The sequence below is a fragment of the Balaenoptera acutorostrata genome, chromosome 3 (genome assembly GCF_949987535.1).
Source record: "Balaenoptera acutorostrata chromosome 3, mBalAcu1.1, whole genome shotgun sequence".
In the NCBI taxonomy this organism is placed as follows: domain Eukaryota; kingdom Metazoa; phylum Chordata; class Mammalia; order Artiodactyla; family Balaenopteridae; genus Balaenoptera; species Balaenoptera acutorostrata.
Genome location: NC_080066.1, coordinates 120944247 through 120967411, shown reverse-complemented (window position 1 = coordinate 120967411; position 23165 = coordinate 120944247). Strand labels below are relative to the sequence as shown.

The 23165-nt window shown below is 36.4% G+C and overlaps 1 protein-coding gene across 1 annotated transcript in view; it reads left to right on the top strand.

Annotated features, from left to right (window-relative positions):
- FBXO33 (F-box protein 33) overlaps positions 1-17635 on the top strand; it is a 34324-nt gene extending 16689 nt beyond the window's left edge. Inside the window, exons 2-4 of the mRNA XM_028165488.2 lie at positions 11070-11180; positions 11734-12419; positions 14394-17635. Coding sequence (XP_028021289.2) covers positions 11070-11180; positions 11734-12419; positions 14394-14665 — 1069 coding nt within the window. The 3' untranslated portion in view covers positions 14666-17635. The remainder of the gene's footprint in view (positions 1-11069; positions 11181-11733; positions 12420-14393) is intronic.
- Positions 17636-23165: the final 5530 nt, after the last annotated feature.

Below are 23165 nucleotides of genomic sequence, written 5' to 3'. Positions count from 1 at the left end.
TAAAGTCAACTCATCTTTGACAAAGAAGCAAAGGCAATATAATAGAGAAATATAGTCTTTTCAACAAATAGTGTTGGAACAACTGGACATCCACATTGGGGGAAGAAAAAAAGAATCAAGACACAGACTTTATACGTTCCACGATAATTAGCTCAACTTAGGATCACAGACCTAAGTGTAAAACACAAAACAACTCCTAGAAGATAACAGGAGAAAACTTAGATGATCTAGGGTTTGCTGATAACTTTTTTGATACAATATCAAAGGGATGATCCATGAAAAGAAGAATTGATAAGCTGGACTTCATTAAAATTAAAAATTTCAGTCTGTGAAAGACACTGTCAATGGAACGAAAACCCACAGACTGGGAGAAAATATTCATAAAAGACATCTGTTAAAGGGGTATTGTCCAAAATATACAAAGAGCTCCTAAAGTTCAATAATAATAAAGCAAACAACCCTGTTAAAAAGTGGGCCAGGGGGCTTCCCTGGTGGTGCAGTGGTAGAGAATGCACCTGCCAATTCAGGGGACACGGGTTCGAGCCCTGGTCTGGGAAGATCCCATATGCCGCGGAGCAACTGGGCCCGTGAGCCACAACTACTGAGCCTGCGCGTCTGGAGCCTGTGCTCGGCAACAAGAGAGGCCGCGATAGAGGCCCGCGCACCGCAATGAAGAGTGGCCCCCGCTTGCCACAACTGGAGAAAGCCCTTGCACAGAAACGAAGATCCAACACAGCCAAAAATAAATAAATTAAATAAATTAAAAAAAAAAAAAAAAAAAGGCCAGGGCTTCCCTGGTGGTGCAGTGGTTGGGAGTCTGCCTGCCAGTGCAGAGGACACGGGCTCGAGCCCTGGTCTGGGAGGATCCCACATGCCGCGGAGCGACTGGGCCCGTGAGCCACAATTACTGAGCCTGCGTGTCTGGAACCTGTGCTCCGCAACGGGAAAGGCCAAGATAGTGAGAGGCCCACGCACCGCGATGAAGAGTGGCCCCCGCTTGCCACAATTAGAGAAAGCCCTCGCACAGAAATGAAGACCCAACACAGCCATAAATAAATTAATTAATTAATTAAAAAAAAGAATAATACAATAATTAAAAAAAAAAAGTGGGCCAAAGACCTTAATAGACATCTCATCAAAGAAGATAATATAATTGGCAAATAAGCATGTGAAAAGGTGCTCCACATCATATGTCAAATTAAAACAACGAGACGCCACTACACACACCTATTAGAATGACCAAAATCCAGAACACTGACAACACCAAATGCTGATGAGGATGTGGAGCAACAGGAACTCTCATTCACTGTTTGTGGGAATGCAAAATGGTGCAGCCACTTTGAAAGACAGTTTGGCAGTTTCTTACACCACTAATTCTCCTCCTAGCATATGATCCAAAAATCATGCTCCTACCCAAAGGAGTTAAAAACTTTTTTTGTCCACACAAAACCCAGCACACAGATGTTTATAGCAGCTTTGTTTATAATTGCCAAAACTTGGAAACATCCAAGATGCCCTTAAGTAGGTGAATGGATAAATAATCTGTGGTATGTCCAGACAGTGAAATAATATTCAGCAGTAGAAAAAAAAAAATGACCTGTCAAGCCATGAAAAGGCATGGAGGAAACTTAAGTGCATATTAGCAAGTGAAAGAAGCCAGTCTAAAAAGGACATATACTGAATGGTTCCAACTATATAACATTCTGGAATAGACAACTATGGAGACAGTAAAAATATCAGCAGTTGCCAAGGGCTAGAGGGAATAGAGGGAGAACTAGGTGGAGCACAGAGGATTTTTTAGGGTGGTGAAGCTTTTCTGAATGATACTGTAGTGATGTATACATGTTATTTTGCATTTGTCTAAACTCATAGAAGGTACAGCATGGAGAGTGAACTGTAATGTGAACTATGGGCTTTGGATAATATTGATGTTTAAATGTAAATTCATCAATTGTAACAAATATACCACCTTGGTGGGGGATGTTGATAATGGGAGGTTATGTGTGTATGGAAGTAGGGGGTATAAACCTGAGAAATCTGTACTTTCTGATCAATTTTGCCATGAATCTAAAATTACTTTAAAAATAAAAAAAGATGTGTATATATGTTTAAAATTCTTCTCTAAAAGATGATTAGATCAATAAAGCATCTTCTGATAGTTTGTTTTCAGAGAAGTAAACTTAGTATATCAAAGCATGATTAGCCTTGATATTGTTTATATCGCAGTCAACTTTGTGTATTAGTCCATGACATGAGAATTATCTTGGTTTTATTTGAAGAAAATACGGGATTTTAAAATACCAGGATTTAACTAGCCTGCTTTCTTAATAGACAAAAGAAATTTATAAATTCCACATGCTTTCCACCCACTTCCCAACTTGAATCTGAAACAAACTACTCTCTATTTCAGCAGTACTCCTTTGCATTTATGATTATTTTCATATGCGAAGGGCTTCTGACTCAGAAGCAAGAAGATTCTTCATTAAAAAGAAAATAGGGGGACTTCCCTGGTGGTCCAGTGGTTAGGACTTCACCTTCCAATTCAGGGGGTGAGGGTTTGATCCCTGATCGGGGAGCTAAGTCCCACATGCCTCACGGCCAAAAAACCAAAACATAAAACAGAAGCAATATTGTAACAAATTCAATAAAGACTTTAAAAATGGCCCACTTCAAAAAAAAAATCTTTAAAAAAAAAGAAAATTGGAAATAATTAAGACTTCCATTATTAAATTAATCTTATACCAGGTTATCTGTGAAATAATCCAACAAAGTAAATGAAATTTGCCCATTTGCTTAGAGTTTTACTTGGTATTTATGTAGGTTTTACAGGAAAATACAAATATAAATTATCCTTAGAGAATCCTAAATTGAAATCAGCCTGGGAGCTAGTATGAACAGTACCAAAAAAAAAAAGTGCCAAATTTAAGAGGCCTTATTATTTATTTATTTATTTATTTATTTTTGTTACTGCGCACCGGCTTTCTCTAGTTGTGGTGAGTGGGGGCTACTCTCTGTTGCGGTACGTGGGCTTCTCATTGCAGGGCTTCTTTTGTTGCAGAGCACAGGCTCTAGGCACGTGGGCTTCAGTAGTGTGGCATGTGGACTCACTAGTTGTGGCTCGCAGGCTCTAGAGTGCAGGCTCAGTAGTTGTGGCGCACGGGCTTAGTTGCTCCGCAGCATGTGGGATCTTTCTGGACCAGGGCTTGAACCCGTTTTCCCCTGCATTGGCAGGCGGACTCTTAACCACTGCACCAGCAGGGAAGTACCTAAGAGGCCTTAGGTTCTTTGAGAGGTTAACTGAGCAGACAGTCCAGCACTTTTGTGAAGAAAAGGTTGGGCTAGAATTTTTTGAGGATGATTAAACACTATGTATATGACAAAGTTCTTTAAGAATTTCCAAAGTAAAGCATTTTAACTTTGACCAGAAACGGAGAAACTCATGTAATTTATGGGTTTTTGTTTTGGTTTCGGTTTCGGTTTTGGTTTTTGACAGCTTTGACTTAGGTTGATTAAAAAGTAGCATTTCTGATAGAAAAGTCTTTTTCTTAGAATTTGAAGGCTTGCCAACAAAATTGACAAACACTCAACACTCTAGGCCCAAAATAAATTAGGTATTGGTCCTAACATAAATGTACTTAAATTTTGCTTCTCCTTTTACTACTTTTGTGTTAATCTTTATAGTAATCTCTGTCTTTAGCCGATAGCTGCTTGTTCTTTCTTAACTTACAGAGAGAAGTAGTTCTTAGAACTTGGCAGTTGTGAGAAGGGGTATACATTCGTAAATGTGGTTAGTATTACATTTTAAGTGTGGACGGGTCATGTATGTAAGTCTAGAGTTTTTGTTGTTTTTGTTGTTTTACTGTTGTGTTTTTTTAACATCCCCATAGGACTCTAGGCCTAGGTCAATGGTTCCTGATCTTTTTTGGTTAATCTTTGAGGAGCTGATGAAAGCTAGTGATCCTTCTCCAGAAAGTACACATAAACACAATGTTTTGCCAACAGTTTCTAGGTTGGACTTCAGCTTCAGTGCCTATAAATCCTTGATTTTGTATCATTTGGATGTATTTATTTATGTAATATTGGGGGGGTATTTTTTAATATTTTTTAAAAAATTTTATCGGAGTGTAGTTGATTTACAATGTTGTGTTAATTTCAGGTGTACAGCAAAGTGATTCAGTTATCCATATACATATATTCATTTTAGATTCTTTACTTATATAGGTTATTACAGGATATTGAGTAGAGTCCCCTATACTATACAATAGGTCTTTATTGGTTATCTATTTTATATATAATTGTGTATGTTAATCCCAAGCCCCTAATTTATCCTTCCGCCTGATGTTTCCCCTTTGGTAACCATAAATTTGTTTTCAAATCTGAGTCTGTTTCTGTTCTGTAAATAAGTTCTTTTTTTTTTTAATTATTTATTTATTTATTTATGGCTGTGTTGGGTCTTCGTTTCTGTGCGAGGGCTTTCTCCAGTTGTGGCAAGTGGGGGCCACTCCTCATCGCAGTGCACGGGCCTCTCACTATCGCGGCCTCTCTTGCTGCGGAGCACAGGCTCCAGATGTGCAGGCTCAGTAATTGTGGCTCACGGGCCCAGCCGCTCCATGGCATGTGGGATCTTCCGGGACCAGGGCTCGAACCCGTGTCCCCTGCATTGGCAGGTGGATTCTCAACCACTGCGCCACCAGGGAAGCCCCTGTAAATAAGTTCTTTTGTATCATTTTTTAGTTGGATTCCACATATGAGTGATATCATCATACTTCATTTCGTATAATAATCTTTAGGTCCATCCATGTTGCTGCAAATGGCATTATTTCATTCTTTTTTATGCCTGAGTAATACTCCATTGTATATATGTACTACATCTTCTTTTTCTATTCATCTGTCAATGGACATTTAGATTCCTCCCATGTCTTGGCTATTGTAAATAGTGCTGCAGTGAACACTGGGCTGCATGTATCTTTTCGAAGTAAGGTTTTTCTCCAGATATATGCCCAGGAGTGGGACTGCTGGATCATATGGTAGCTCTATTTTTAGTTTTTTAAAGTAATCTCCATACTGTTCTCCATAGTGGTTGTACCTATTTACATTCCCACCAACAGTGTAGGAGGGTTCCTTTTTCTCGACACCCTCTCCAGCATTTATAATTTGTAGATTTTTTAATGACGGCCATTCTGGCCGGTGTGAGGTGGTACCTCATTGTAGTTTTGATTTGCATTTCTCTAATAATTAGCGATGTTGAGCATCTTTTCATGTGCCCCTTAGCCATCTGTATGTCTTCTTTGGAGAAATGTCTATTTAGGTCTTCTGCCCATTTTTTGATTGGATTGTTGCCTTTTTGATATTGAGCTGTATGAGCTGTTTGCATATTTTGGAAATTAAACCCTCGTGGGTCGCATCATTTGCAAATATTTTCTCCCATTCTGTGGGTTGCCTTTTCGTTTTATTTATAGTTTCCTTTGCTGTGCAAAAGCTTTTGAGTTTAATTAGGTCCCATTTGTTTATTTTTGTTTTCATTTCCATTATTCTAGGAGATGGATCCAAAAAATATTGCTGCAATTTATGTCAAAGAGTGTTCTACCTATGTTTTCCTCTAAGAGTTTTATAGTATCCAGTCTTACATGTAGGTCTTTAATCCATTTTGAGTTTATTTTTGTATATGGTATTAGAGAATGATCTAATTTCATTCTTATACATGTAGCTGTCCATTTTCCCCAGCACCACTTACTGAAAAGACTGTCTATTCTCCATTGTATATTCTTGCCTCCTTTGTCTTCAATTAGGTGACCATAGGTGTGTGGGTTTATCTCTGGACTGTCTGTCATGTTCCATTAATCAATATCTCTGTTTTTGTGCCAGCACCATACTGTTTTGTTTACTGTAGCTTTGTAGTATAGTCTGAAGTCAGGGAGTCTGATTCCTCCAGCTCTGTTCTTCTTCCTCAAGATTGCTTTGGCTATTCAGGGTCTTTTGTGTTTCCATACAAATTTTAAAATTTTTTGTTCTAGTTCTGTGAAAAATGCCATGAGTAGTTTGACACAGATTGCATTGAATCTATAGATTGCCTTGGGTAGTATGATCATTTTAACCATGTTAATTCTTCCAATCCAAGGACACAGTATATCTTTCCATCTGTTTGTGTCATCTTCAGTTTCTTTCAACAGCTCCTTATAGTTTTCAGAGTACAGGCCTTTTGACTCCTTAGGTAGGTTTATTCCTAAGTATTGTATTTTTTTTCATGTGATAGTAAATGGGATTGTTTCCTTACTTTCTTTTTCTGCTATTTCATTGTTAGTGTATAGAAATGCAACAGATTTCTGTATATTAATTTTGTATCGTACAACTTTACTGAATTCATTAATTCTTAGAAAGGTACAATCTCCCAACTGAACCAGGAAGAAACAGAAAATATGAACAGACCAATTACCAGTATTGAAACTGATTCAGTAATTTAAAGACCCTCAACAAACAAAAGTCCAGGACCAGATGGCCTCACAAGTGAATTCTACCAAACATTTAGAGAAGAGTTAACACCTATCCTCTGAAACTATTCCAAAAAATTGCAGAGGAAGGAACTCTTCCAAACTCATTCTATGAGGCCACCATCACCATAATACCAAAAATCAGACAAAGGTATCACACAAGAAAAGAGAACTACAGGCCAGTATCACTGATGAACATAGATGCAAAAATCCTCAACAAAACACTAGCAAAATAACTCCAACGATACATTAAAAGTATCATACACCATGATCAAGTGGGATTTGTCCCAGGGATGCAAGGATTTTTCAATATCCACAAATCAATGGGTGTCATACACCACATTAACAAATTGAAGAATAAAAACCATATGATCGTCTCAATAGATGCAGAAAAAGGTTTTGATAAAATTCAACATTCATCTATGAAAAAAAAAAAAAAACCTCTCCAGAAAGTGGGCATAGAGGGAACATACCTCAACACAATAGAGGCCATATATGACAGAGCCACAGCTAGCAGCTTGGAAACCCTTTCCAGGCCATTATCTGAGGCAGTCATAGTGCTCATCTCATTTTATTCCATCCTTCAGTGATCACAGTCCTATATTATTTATTGTTCAGTGTGTGAAAACAGTTGTCTCACATATTTTGTCCACTTGTTTACAGTGGGAAGGCAGTTCTTGTAGCTGTTTAATCCTTTGTGGAAGAAAAGCTTCTCACACATGTGTTTTAATACCACAAAGGACAGTGTTATGGTTATACAGTGGTAATTAATGGAAACTGGGTTGGAAGGAGAAAAATACTAAGATTGTGTGACTTGTTTAGGACTCTCTGAATATTATTAGAAATTGAATGTGATATCTTTATTTTCTACTTTATATAAAAACTTGTTCTCCAAAAATAAATATTCTTTTAGATACAAGGTCTTAAATTTTCCTTTCTAGAAAGAGGTTATCAACTTCTGCTCTGGGAAGCAAATCAACCTTTTTATAATTCATGGATGTGGTGGCGACTTCAGAATAAAGAAAGGGTAAAAGGGAAAATACTTTAAAAGCAGTCATAATTATATATATAGCAATGTACCTTTGGAGTCTGATATGGTAGCCATGCTCTCAGGAACAGTTTTATAACCTTTTTTTAAATGGGAAAAAAGATCTAAGTAGGTGTCTTCCTTTGAAATGTTTTTAAGAATACAGTTTCTTTGGTAATCACATGGAAAGTTCATTAGGTTTTTTAGAGTGATTAAATTTTTTTTAAGTCAAGAAAATATTAGATTTTTTCCATTAGCAATCCTTCTAATATTTTCCTTGACATGTTCTACATTGGTTATTTTATAACCTTTTCCCATTTACCAGTATGATTCTTAATGCTTTTGTTCTTGATTTATGTGGAGTCCTCTTATATCTTGAATAATGACTGTAGCATTTGTTACAATTTTTTTTCTCATTATGTTGGTTTGCCATTTTTAGTATACTATTAAATATCAAGGTTTTTTTTTATATATAGTCAAAGTTTTACCTCTTCCTTTCTGATTTATTCTATTATTTCTAGGCTTAGAAAGCCTTATCTTAGAAATTAGATTAAAATTCATTACATTTTCATGTACTTTTCATGTACGGTTTTACCTTGACTTTTTAGTATGTAATAATATCTCTGCAAATTATTTTGGTCTATTGAGTCAGAATTGGCTCTAATTTGATTTTTCTCCGAAACTGCTAATCACTTATCCCAATGCCATTTATTAAATATGCCTTTCCCTATTGATTTGTAATACCTTCTTTATCATTTATTAAAGTCTTTCATGTAATGGTCTATTTTTAGCCATCTGTTCTATTCCATTGACTTGTCTTCCTGTTTTTCTGCTAATACCAATACTGGTTTTGATATTGTTGGTCACATAGTATGCTTCACTATCTGGTATGAAAGTCCTTCATCCTTCCCTATCTTGCTAATCAAGAGCCACATCCATTCTCCTCTACCTTTGCCTCTCATTTGGAGGCTTTTATGTATTCTCTAGTCTCATGTGTTACTCCTTTTCATAGCATATTTTTTAAAATATTTGTATCCACTATCTCTATTTCTAAACATCCAATCTGACCTCTTCTCATCACACTGTACAAAACAACTTCCATTCTGATCACCATATTGCTAAGCCAAAGGGACATGTCTAGTCCTCATCTTATGAGACCTCATGACTCTGCTGTTGATCGCTTTATTTTCTGTAAAATACTTATCCCTTGGTTTCTGTGACTTCCATATTTCTGGCATTTCTCCAACTTCTGACCTCTTCTTTTGAGCCTCATCCTTCTCTAATTATTGGAATTCCTCATAACTGAAATTTTTGCCTGCTTTTCTTCTCATTTATGCTCTTTTCCTAAGCCCCATTCCCTCCATCCATGACTTCAATTATCATCCAGATAACTGCTCAGCTCTAGAACTGGAATAGCCTACTTGATATCTTAACTTGACTATCTTAAAGGCACTCAAGCTCAACATGTGCAAAATAGAGCTCATAATCTAACTATTCTACCACCTCACCTCCACCCTGTAAGCCCCCCAAAACCCTAATTAATTTCTGATTCATTTCTGTGAATCCTTGTCTGAATGAAAAGCTCTACCAGCTATGCAGTTCCACAACCTCAAAAATTTAGGAGTTATTCTTGACTTCTCTCTCCCTCACCCCTTTATAGCTAATCCAGGACCTTTTCCTGTCCATTTTAGTAACTAAATATAGTTTTGAGACTGTCCTTTCTCTTCACCTCTACCACTAAAAATCCAGTTCAAGATACCATTTTTTATCTCTATTACTAATATACTCTCTTAACCAGTCTCCCCACTTAGACTCTGCCTCCTGCCAGGCTATACCAATGCTACGGCAATATTTTCCAGACACAAATTTAATCATTATTATTTCCTGCTTAAAATCATTTGGGGGCATCTCTGTCTACCTCTACAACCTCATTTCACTTTGTGTTCACACTCTCTGTATTCTAGATTCCTTTCCTTGAGTGTCTCAAGCTCACTTTGTTCCTTTCAACTTCAGGGGCTCTGCATATGCTTTTCCTTTTCCCTACAACAGCCTCTCCTCATGCTCCTTCTCCTGGTTAGCTCCCACATTTCCTTCAGGTCCCATTTTTCATCAATTTATTTAGGGAAGCCTTTTCTGACGTACACAGTGTCAGATACCCCCATTAAGATGTGACACCATGTGCTTGTCCTTCACAGCGCTTGATCCCTGTCCTGTCTCTGATGGAGCACACAGTGCCTGGTACTTAGTAGGCTCTAAGAGAAAACTTGGTTGAATGCATAAATGAATTAATGATTATTCTTCTAGCTAAGCTTTAGAATCATCAGGCTTTTTAGTGAAACTAAGGCTATTAATTTGGGAAAATGTGACATACTATCAAGAAATGTTATCTTTCGTTTACTTAAATCTTCTTTTGTCACTCTTGTGGATTATACATTTCTCATTAAAGTTATCCCAAACGTCTGTGTTACAGATGTAATCTCTAGTGGTTATGTTATAAAGGAAACAGCAGACCCAAAATGGAGTCACTTATGCTAAACCCTGTGTCACCAAACTAAGACTTAATACCTAGCACAATTGCAGTTTCAGTCTACCCCAGGAATGTAATCAGTCAACCTGGTCAGCATTAGTAAGGTAATCTGCCCTATAGGCCCTTCAGTTCCCTTTAGGAGGGTGACCATTGCCTGCAACAGTACATTATTTGCTGATAATTTACTTTTTCTGCCCCCTTTCCACCTTTAAAAAAGCCTTTCCTTTTCTACGGCTCTGCAGAGCTCCTTTCTATTGGCTACATAGGATGCTGCCTGATTCATGAATCTTTTAATAACCAATTTGATCTTTAAATTTACTGAGTTGAATTTTTGTTGTTTAACCATTATTATTAGCATTTAGGAATTTTTAATCTTTATCCTGTAATCAACTTTCTCCTACTTTATTTAGAATTTTACTATTAGAAAAATATGTTTTGTAGCTAAAGTTATTAAAATTGAAAGATTTTTACATAGTTTTTTTTTTTTTTTGATAAGCTATACATTTGGTCATAAAACTGGGGAAGGTTCTCTAGATTTTAGTTAAAGAATATTTCTTACTGAGACGATATCTCCAGGGCAGTGCCCCACCCTTGAGCATTTAACACACTAAGTTAACTGGTTTGGGGAAATTTTATATTACAGTTAACATATATATAAAACTTAGAGCTTAAATAGTTCTTTCATGTGTCATTTTGTTATTTATTCATCCCTAAACCTTAAAGGTAGCTATTATTATTACTGATAAAGAATTGAGTCCCAGAGACTTTAAGACTTTTCCCTGGTCACTAAAACATTGAGTTCCTGAACTAATTGTTATGCCTCATTCTTTAAAGCTTATGCTATTTCTCTTGAATCACATTGCTTTTCATTGTATGTTAAAAGCAATCTGAAAGTACTTAATTGGATTCTAAATGAGTTATAAGATAGAAACATCTCTAGAATATCCCTTCTGCATATTTTTATTTTCAACATTTATATTTTTATGTTAATTATTTAGACAATTACTTTAAATTACTTTTCTTGTAGGAACCTCCAGAAGTTTAGCCTTTTTGGAGACATAAGCGTTCTACAGCAGCAAGGAAGTTTGTCAAATACATACCTCAGCAAGGTGGACCCTGCTGGCAAAAAAATTAAACAGTAAGTTATATAGTTAGTTAGTGGAAAGGGACTCATATTAATAACAATTTCAGTTTTTTTCTGAAAAATTAGAAGATACAATCAGAAGAGTAATGATACTTTTTTCTGAAAAGAACATCTACCCTGGAAATGTCTTAACTATGAAATCCAGTGATCAATACATGCCATTCCATGTCATAAATCTTTCAGACATATCAAAGAATTTACTGGGTAATTATTGCTATTTAAGACTGTTACTACTCCACTTGTCTTTGCTATAACATAAATAGTAAATCATCAGTCTTTTCTACCATACTGGTGTAAAATGCTCCTTTACTTGAAGAACATATTTCTATATGTTTAATATATCTATCTATTTGTTTAAGACTTCTTATTCATTATATTTTTATGTGAATTTTAATGATAATATTACTTGTGGGTTGAACAGAAATTAACTAATGAGAGGAAATGGATCTCAACATTGTATGCCATTTAATTCCCTATTTTCAAAAATCAGTGTTAAAGGTTAGAGCTAAGACTTAACAGGATCGTGTGGCATGTGTTTTCCTTACAGAATTCAGCAGCTGTTTGAAGAAATACTTAGTAATAGTAGGCAACTGAAGTGGCTGTCTTGTGGGTTTATGCTGGAAATAGTAACCCCAACATCACTGTCATCTCTCTCAAACTCTATTGCCAACACCATGGAGCACCTGAGTTTACTGGACAACAATATTCCTGGTAACAGCACCCTTATCACAGCAGTAGAACTGGAGCAATTCGTGAATCTACGCTCACTTGCCCTGGATTTCTGTGACTTTACAGCTGAGATGGCAAGAGTCTTAACCGATAACAACCATGTGCCTTTGCAGCGACTTTCTCTCCTGGTCCACAATGTTTCCGTGATGCACAAGTCTCTGGACAACATGCCAAATGATGAGCATTGGAAAGCCTTGTCAAGAAAGAGCACCAACCTCCGGGTCTATATAATGGCTTTTGATATCAAGAGTGAAGATATGTTAAAGATTCTGAAACCCAGTATACCACTAGAGAGGATTCATTTTGACAGCTACATCACTTGTGTTTCAGGAGCTATTGTTGATCTTATATCTAGGCAGTATGACAAGTTCCTCACTCATTTTATATTAATGAATGATGTGATTGACACATCTGGTTTTCCAGATCTTAGTGACAACCGAAATGAAGATCCGTTGGTTTTATTAGCATGGAGGTGCACAAAGCTCTCTCTTCTGGCAATTCATGGTAGGTGATTTTTGTTCACTATAATTTGATATTTATATTACACCTAAAACATTTTATACCAGTAAAAAGATAGCACTGGCATTTATACTGTCAAGATCTCTTATTAACAAGTTGATATACAGATTTTTATACTTTTTAACGTGTATAAGATATACCACTTTTACAAGTGGAAAGTCATATTTTACCCTAAGTGTAGTGTTTTGTTCCAGCTCTCATGTTACTTTTTTCTTTTACCATGTGATTGATGGTATTCACAAAAATGCCATTTGAAATTATCTAAGAAAATATACATACATATCCACCTGCAGTAGATATGTTTCTTCCTCTAATCATAAGAGCTCTTAAAAATATAACACAGAAGGAAGAAGAAAGTATGATTTCTTTCATGCTCACTGCCTCATCTTCTAGATTCTAGGTATCAACATGTTAATTTGTACAGTATTTTTTAAATGATGGTTCTGTTGGCTGGGATATGTTCTTTTCTTACTGGTGGACCTGTCATCTTACTGTGAACTGTTTTCATTTGGAGAGCATTCCTCTTCTTACAAGTTAGAAGAACATATTACTTCCTTTCTGTAACTTATAAGACATTTACAGAATACAAAATAGGAAGTCTCTATGAACATCTTAAACATACTTTATTATCTCTGTTTCATTATTTTTGAATTAATCTTTTAGCTGCATTTGAGTGGGAGTATATCTTGCTTTTCAAGTTTTGCTTTATAATTTGGCCAGTCATCAGAGGTAATAGCAAAGAATAGATCAATATTGAAGGTAATAAGTAAATTAGGATTTTTTTATAGGATGAAGAAATGGCAGGTTATTTAAAATTAATTTAAGCCAGTCTTTTTAAACTTTTTTTTTTTTTTTTTTGGCTGCACCACGAGGCTTGCGGGATCTTAGTTCCCCAACCAGGGATCGAACCCAGACTCTGGCAGTGAAAGTGCCAAGTCCTAACCACTGCACCACCAGAGAATTCCCTAAAGCTTTTTTCTTTTATTAAGAAGTAAAATGTTAGCTACAGCTAAAGCTCCTCCATCTATTCAACTTTATTCCTTTCCAGAGGTAACCACTGCTCTAAAGTTAGTACCCATCATTCCCATAACTGTTTTATACTTTACATATTTGCTACTGACAATTAACAATTTATCTTTAAAGTGTCAGTTTATAACTTTGGACTGTGAAGCATCATAGGAGATGACTTTTACTAATGAAAAATACCAGTTTACTATGTATTGTTTTGTTTTTTAAATTTTTATTATTTTATTTATTTATTTTTGGCTGCATTGGGTCTTTGTTGCTGCGCATGGGCTTTCTCTAGTTGCAGCGAGCAGGGGCTACTCTTCGTTGCGGTGCACGGTCTTCTTATTACAGTAGCTTCTCTTGTTGCCAAGCACGGGCTCTAGGCGCGCGGGCTTAGTAGCTGTGGCTCGTGGGCTCAGTAGTTGTGGCTCGCAGGCTCTAGAATGCAGGCTCAGTAGTTGTGGCGCACGGGCTTAGTTGCTCTGCGGCACGTGGGATCCTCCTGGACCAGGGCTTCAACCCGTGTCCCCTGCATTGGCAGGCGGATTCTCAACCACTACGCCACCAGGGAAGTCCCCTATGTATTGTTAATAGATACATATATATAAAATAAAAATTTGTTTTTTGATACGACACTGTCAAAAGCTATAAAATGATACTTTAAACTTTAAATGTCTTCAGTTTTACTAACTGAAATGATATCAGAATACGATTACGGCACCTATCTGTTCACCAGCCACAGTAATATTCTTGGAGACAGTATCAAGCTTCTAGTCTTTTTTTCCCTGAGCTAAGCAATCGTACTTCCTTTCAAATTTCAGCATATTTTTAAAGGCAAAGGACCCCCCAAAGTGGTAAGTGAGATACAAATTTGTGGAAAAGACTAACTTATAAAACAGACAAAATAAAATGCAAGGAAATGACAGTGCTTCTCTTTTGCTTATTTTTAAGGTTACACAGTGTGGGCACACAACCTCATTGCCATTGCTCGTCTTCGTGGCTCTGATCTAAAAGTACTTGAAGTCACTGAAGAAAGCATTGATTTTGACCAAGGTGAACTGGCCGACCAGGATGTGGATCCAGTACATAACCTTATTGAGCAGGTATCCCTGGGCCTAGGTCAACCTTGGCACGCGATCATGGACATCGAATCACTCAGTGTCTTCACTGAACCAAATCGTCATTTTTACAGAGAGATGCAAAGCTTCAGCGAAGACATTTAGCTTTTTTTAAATGTACAGTTCCTGTGGTTACATATGCAAGTAGGGTTCTATTATGGTTTTTTTTTCAGTAGTGTGAATTAATCCCTTTGTGCTGTGTTTAATCAGTATTAGCTTTATAGAATTATATATGTATATTCTACTTCTTGATCAAAGAACGTAGTCAGGTATTGGTTTAGAAGTTCAAAGTGACAATGTATAGGGCTTTCACGGTTAATGGACTTGTTACCAAACCTTAAGAATATACAACCGAAGGTTGTCTGAGGTTGCTGGCTAACTTTATTTTTCACTGAGTTACTCTGCCTTTTGATGTTTTTATTCTTTGTGTGTCAGAGCTCAGGAGCCAAAATATTTTTATACATATATAGATATATATCCATAGCCTGGTGGATTTGTATGCAATGCACTGCATTCATTCATTGTGTGATAGCATTTCATTAATTTTTCTTTGAAATGGAAGGAGGGAGGATAATACAATCCCAAATGAGTTATCTTTAACAGAAAAGCCAAGACTCTAACTTTCATTACATATATAATAGTTGATATCACCAATTACCATTCTCAATTTTGTATAGTACTAGGTTAGAACATTGCTTAATCCTTTTTTAAATGCATTTACATAAACAAATACTCAAATTATTGGATTTTTTTAAACTATATCTGACATAATAGTTTTAATTCATCAATTACATCATACATTCAAGTTAGCTTTTTAGCCAAGATTTCAAATAGTGGAGGAAGAAAGAAACAATATTCCAGGGTAAAACCTCCTAAATGAATATCAAAACACAGAGTTTGTAAACACACATGCTTGCAGACAAACATTAGTCGTGAAATCCCTAGCAACAAGTCACTGGATTTTTCTCTGTCAGCGCGCGTGTCAGCTGCCAAAGAATAGATTTAACTGAAGAAGTGCCCACATGCTGGCAGGGGCTGGCCCAGTCTGGCCAGCCAGATACTGCTAGATTGTAATATTTAAGGTCGAATTTCGACCTGTGGTACACAGCTGTGCTGTGGCTCAGTCAGCAACCTCAGAACTCTGAAAAACAAAAAGAAAAAAAAACAAAAGAAAAAAAAAAAGAAAAAAAAACCATGCACCTGTTTCACTGTGAATAGTGAATGTAAAGGAAAGAAAGGAAAAACTGAAAGCTTGTTCTATCACAGGTATGAGCTGCTATGATACATGAAGAACATTCCATGAAGTATGTTTTAAAACCTTGTTATATCTGAGAGGCTTTAAAAGCCGACTTAACTGTTTCAGGGCAACCGCGGTACAGACGTGGTCTCTGTGAGACTTCCACCTGACCCCAGTTTTAAGTGGTACGAATGTTGTGCATTTAATGTTAAAGGACAGTCTGCAATAATAAAGTAAGTAGCCAACGTGGGTGCCCAGCAGTGCTGAGACCTGGCTGCTCTAGTGTAAGCTTTGGAAACACAATTTATGCAACAAATGTCCAGATATGATTCTATTTATGGAAAAAGTTTATATGTATTTTACAAATGGTTTTACCATCTTATATTAAAATGACCTTTTGACAGGTGTGCACTGTTTTGTCTCCAGTGAGCACATACCATGCGGATTTTATATGTACATCAGTAGTGTGAATCCACTGGCACAGTGTGTGTAAATGCCAGATGTGGTGAGATTTTATCTTATAAATGTGATCAGATAAAATAACTCCTGACAGAAACTGTAAGGAAACCAGCTGAATGTTTGACCTGATGACTGATGTTGTATGGTTTATGTTAAATGTATATTCTTTTAATCAATGAATAAAGCATTAAAAAGTGATCACTGTAACATTTTATTGTTCATGAAGCATGAAAACCTTTAGTGTTAAATAAACTGCAGTAATTCTTATAATGTGTATAATCATGTTAGCTCCTATTGTATTCTGATGCAGCAAAGCTTAAATTTGAGAATATATCATAAAACCTATAGGCAGAATAATTTGGAGGGTTTTAATTTTTTTAACTCACTATGGCAAAACATCATAAGCTTAAAAGCAAACAGACTGTTTAGCACAAAATCCAAGTGTATTATGCATTTAGAGTACATTATTGATATTGTAAAACTTAATTTATAGACTATAGGAACTTCTTCTTTTTAAAAATTCCTCTACTGGATGAAAAAAGGACTTCAGTATGCCAGTACTAAATAGTTCTTAAACCCTTATACTGCTTTAGTTTGGCTTTGTCATCTCCATTCTTGGTTGCTGAGGCAAACTGCTGTGGTTGATGAGAAAGAAAATGGCTGCTTTTCTTTCTTCCTTCTCTCCTTCCCTAATCGTTCCAAACACTGCCTCTTCTAAGCACTGCCTCATCATGGAATAATCTGGTGTTCATAAAGAACTGTCATTATATCTATTGCTCCCTTATTTCATGGACATATCTAACCCCTTTGGATGAATCAACATGTCTATGTATTTAAGGACTTCCCTGGTGGCTCAGTGGTTAAGAATCCGCCTGCCAATGCAGGGACACGAGTTCGAGCCCTGGTCCGGGAAGATCCCACATGCCGCGGAGCAACTAAGCCCTTGCGCCACAACTACTGAGCCTGCGCTTTACAGTCCATGAGCCACAACTACTGAGCCCACGTGCCATAACTACTGAAGCCTGCACACATAGAGCCTGTGCTCCGCAACAAGAGAAGCCACCGCAATGAGAAGCCCACGCACAGCAACAAAGAGTAGCCCCCCCGCTCGCTACAACTAGAGAAAGCCCGTGCGCAGCAACAAAGACCCAATGCAGCCAAAAATAATTTTTAAAAAAACATGTCTGTGTATTTAAAATACCAAAACAGTACCCAAATATATGAAAAAAAGAAAGTCTATTAATATATATATGTAGTATACAAGTGAAGTTGCATATAGTAAAGCACTAAACTGGGAGTGTCGACCTCTGTTTTCTCCACTAAGCTCTGACTCATGCTACATGAGCACAGACTCTTCCTTGAGCCTCACTTTCCTCATCTGTGAAATGAAGGATTCACCTTGGTTACCTAAAACTGATTCTTTATTGAAAGTTTCAGCTGTTAGTCTGACAGCTTATAGACATGTACAAGGTCATCTTTGAACAAACGTATTAAATATTTTCAAAACACAGCTTACTCAACTATATGAAATTTATATATCTAAAATTACTTTCCCATTTCCTCCACAACCCTGGGAATAAAGAAGTTAGGGAGTTGGTAGGGTGGGGCTTGGGAAGGACAGTGTGCTTATGATTGAACACACAGATTCAGCAACTAACTTGCTTGAGGCTTATACAATAGCATGAACCAGACTGGATTGTTTTGAAGCCAGTAGTATTAAATGGTGCTAATGGAGTAATACACAGCAGGTGTGAATAATACCCAAGAGTCACACCACATTGTCTATATCAATGCTTCCTAAACTTTTTCATGTCCTGACATAGAAAATATTATGCAGCATACTCGTTTAAACTAGAAGGAATTGAAGCAAAAAAAAACAAAACACATTGTTTTCTTTATTATATAATTGATGAGAAAAATAAAATGCAGAGGCTTGGAGGAAATAATTGCTGAATTTGTATAGAACTTTCAAATAAAATCTTGTCAAATGTTTTAACTTATAACCTATTAAAAATTTTAACATTCCCACCAAGAGAAACACCCCACAAATGGGTGATAATTTTTAAACCTTTCTGTCCACAACATTCAAAAATTTATGCAGCTGAAATTATACTTATGAAATCTAACAGCTTTAAATGTAATGGTAAGTGTAATGTTGAGATTTCTTATGTAATGTAAATTAATTTCAAATTCAAGTGATTTTTTTTCACTACAAGTATTTCAAAATAATGATGAAGCTCTAATTTGTACATACATAACCCTGCTGCTAGTTTAGGCACCGTTGAGAACACACATCAGCCACCAACACTCAGAAGTATCTGATTTATATGAAAGCAATCCAAGGCCTGCAGGGAGCCCTGCTCCCCCCTCCAGCTCGCAACCCCCTCACACCCACCAGCTCCATCTGGAGCTTCACACCTGGGCTTCCTACCTGCTCTTCAAACATTTGGAGCATACTTCTCTCACAGCTTCATAGACCCCCGTTGTCCACGACGGACAGTGGAACACGCTGCATCTGGCAAGGGAGAAGTGAGTGCCTGGGTACAATTACAAGTACACATCGCTCTGGTACACTTACAATTACATTGCCATGGTAATTTCATACTTACTACCATTCATCTATTTTAAAGATGCACTAAGCTCCTGATCATCTGTTTTAAAGATGCAATTAGTTCCTGATCATTTGGAAATTTTATATCATTTTCCTCCTTAAACCCATATATTGTATCAGTTATTAATTTACTGCCTCAGCTCTGAAGTCACCCTTCAATATATTCCCTCCAATAATGGAACTCCTTTAAGTAAAACACCTTTAAAGTCAGCACAATGTTAAGTTTTTTCAGTAAGGGCCATGGGGGATATGGTAGAAGGCAGAGGTTCTCCTGTAGTTCCCAGGGCAGGCCAGGGTAGGCAGCCTGGATATAAGACTTGCGGTGGAGCCTCCCCCAGCCATGGTCCCTCTGCCACCTTGCAGCCTCAGCCTGACCTTCCTTCACACAGAAACTAGAGCTGCTATACAGCTCATATGCTTTGAAGGCCTCCTGCCTGCACTGGACTCCCATTCCCTGCCCTGAGCAGCCTGCATGTCATGTGTGGCCCACCCACTGGCTCTGAAGACCTCCCCATCCCTGGCATCCACACTCCCACTGCACACCCAGTGCCAATCAATGGCTGCTGTTCACCTGCTCCCCACCTGCACCCTGGACAGTGCCTATTGCTTGCTCAGCATCTCCAGACCAGCTCAGGCCTTGTGGAACCAGCGATCTTCTCTGCTATCCTGGGAGCTGAAACACACCTTCACCAGAGAGGGCTGAACCCCTTCCAAGTTTGTCCTACCATGAGTGACCTCCCTCAGCTCTAGGGGGCTATATACAGTTTCCTCACATTTTGTAATTATTCTTATCACAGTTAATAATTCTTTATATTAAACTTTCCCAGTTCGAGCTACTGTGTGCTTTGTCTCCTGATTTGACCCAGACTGCTACATATATCCTTTCCAACTATCCCACAGCTTTTTATGCAAATGTAATGCTTTTTGTTAGTCTTTCATTGATTACTTATATATTTTCTCCAAAAAAAAACCCATAGAATTTAAAATGTGTGATTATTTTCTTAAAAGCCATGTTAAAGTTTTCTCCTAGATTTTATACATATTAAATATAATTGATCAAAAATATAAATATTATAAATTTAAATTAGTATAAAGAATAAACTTATTAGAACTGCATTTCTTAATGACATGGATAAGGCTGCATCTTTTTTTTTTCTACCCAAATAGTTCATATTCCATGGATGAATATTACTTGTTCCTGAAATGAGTCAGGTCCATCATTCATTCTATTCCTATTTTCATTTTTATAAAAACAAGTGCTAAAAATCTTTTTCACATAAAGTAGATGAGAAGAGAAAGTTTTGTTACAGCAATGTCACCCATTCTTCAAACTTCTGAGCTTTTAGTACCAAAAAAAGCACTGGTCTATGACCAAAAATTATTTTAGATAAGTCAACTGGTTCAAAGCAATCACTAGAGTTATTCACTTTCTCAGCACTGACACCAATATTTCATATTGTCTCTTGAGCTCCAGAGGTTTACACACCTTAGTACGATGCATCATCATACGACTAGGACCAGGTTAAAGGTGTGTGCTCATTTTATACATGGGAGAAGGGTAACTGCAAAATGAAGAGTAGGAAAGGAGAATCTGCACCTTGTTCACAAGTTCTTCCTTAGGCAGAACAACTTTGAAGAAGAATATACATGGAAGGTGAAAGTCTGTGAATTTTCCTAGAAGCATACCTGTATACTGCTCGGAAATTCTTTGCATACTCTGAGGGGGTGTACCCCAGTTTGAAAACTACAGCTCTAGAAAACTACTGCTTCTGTGACAAAGAAATACTAAAAGGCTTATTTCCACATTATTTATAACGAAAAGTCAGCAGCAACCTAATGACCGTTAATAACAGAATAAAGTTACTGTGGCAAAGCCACACAGTGGAATACCACACAGTGGTCAGAATGAACTAACTTGACCTCCATTTCTTAACTTTGATGGATCTCAAAAAAATGTTGAGTAAAAAAAGCTGACTTCTAAAGGCTATATATATATATATATATATATATATATATATGTGTGTATATATATATATATATGTATATATATAATGAGCCTATTGATGTACATTTTTAAAAGGCAAGAAAAATAAACCTACATACTATACATAAACTCATTTAACTGGAAAAACAAAAAATATTCACATCGTTTTCACAAGAGTACTTACCTCTGCAGCATGAAGACAACTTATCTGTAATACTTTTTCTTGAAAAAAATTAAGGCAAATGTTAAATTTGCTCTCTAGGTAATAAGTAAAAGGGTATTCTTTATATTATTTTGTTACAGAAAACATTACAGAAAAAAAATCAGCTATTTGGGGTGTGGCCAAGAATACACAAGTAAGTAAAAAAGGCTTGTGGAACCAGATTATTCCCTGCATTAATGCTTAAAGGCATCAAATTCAGAAGAGCCACTTGTTTCGTTTTAGCTCATTTATTCTTATGTTCAGCATAATTCTAATAAGCCTGTTCGTCTTGTGTCTCAGTCTCCAGTAGATTAGAAATGGAGAGAAGTGACTGTGAAAGGCACAGAAGTTTACAATCCTAAAAAGAGAACATAACTAATCTTAAGCCATTTGTAAAGGAACTTGAAACAGAATTAAACACCCCTATAACAAGCTTGAAATACACAGCAATGATAAATGTTTGTAATGACCCTGAATCAATAGGAAAGTATATTCAAAATATCTCTGTAGTAAGTTAATAGAGTATTTAATACATCTTAGAAATCTTTTCACACAAGATGGTTAAAATAAATATTTGTGTTTAAAAGAATGGATTTTAGTTAATCAAGAAACATTCACTTAACTGAAATTTTCTGATGAAACACAGATAAATTAGCTAAGAAATATCATGACTGATAGAGAATATTTACTGTGTGCCAAACATGATTTTAACCAGGTAATTAACACATTATCAGTTCACTGATTTGATCATGTTTTCCACTAAATTAATAAAATCAACAGAGTATTTGGACATTTTGTAATCCAAGGGGTCAACAAATCCACAGATACACATTTTTCAGACCTAGGTAATTACCTGACTCCTTTCACCAAAAAAAGAAAATTAAGTTCTCTTTTTATCATAGTACATTCTTTGATAATACTTCCTATTATACTAATAAGTATAACTTTATGAAAGTATCAGTTAAGTGAGACCTTAAGATTTCTTTATATAAGTTTAAAGACCAAAATAAAACAGACTCTGAGGGCAAACTATTTCAAAATATAAAGTTAACATAAATATCTAGCAATTTGAAAAACTATCAAAAAGGACTTGAACTTAAGTTGAGAGAAAATCAGTTAACTTTGGTTGAAATAACTATAATTCAAAATGACAAGTTCCAACAAAGAAATGGTAATAAAATTTTTAGAACATCATTTATATCATTTCTAAATAAAGGAGAATCAATATAATTATAGGTTAATAAAAGAACATATGCCAAAAGTTGGAACAACCAAGCAAAAATAGAGGGAATGTACCTCAACTTTAAAATGGCCATATATGACAAGCCCACAGCTAACATCACACTCGACAGTGAAAAGTGGAAATCCTTTCCTCTAAGATCAGGAACGTGACAATGGTGCCCACTCTTACCACTTCCATTCAACATAGTACTGGAAGTCCTAGCCAGAGCAATTAGGCAAGAAAAAGAAATAAAGGGTATCCAAGTCAGAAAGGAAGAATACTCTGCATTGACATGACATTATACATAGGCACACCTTGTTTTATTCACTTCACTTTGTTGAGCTTTATAGATACTGCAGTTTTTACAAATTGAAGGTTTGTGGCAACCCTGTGCCATTTTTCCAACAATGTTTGCTCACTTTGTATCTCTGTGTCACATTTTGGTAATTCTCACAATATTTCAAACATTTTCATTATTATATTTGTATGGTGATCTGCAATCAGTGATCTTTGGTGTTACTATTGAAATTGTTTTGGGATGCCATGAACTGTGTCCATAAAAGATGGCAAACTTAATTGATTAATGTGTGTTCTGACTGTTCCACAGACCAGCTATTCCCCTATCTCTCTCCCTCTCCTCAGACCTTCCTATTACCTGAGACACAACAATACTGAAATTAGGACAATTAATAGGCCTCAAAGTCCTCTAAGTGTTCCAGTGAAAGGGAGAGTCATTCATCTCTCACTTTAAATCAAACATGTCAAAAGACAAGATAGGCCAAAAGCTAGGCCTCCTGGGACCAAACAGTTAGCCAAGTTGTGAAGGCAAAGGAAAAGTTCTTGAAGGAAATTGAAATTGCTGCTCCAGTGAATACACGAATGATAAGAAA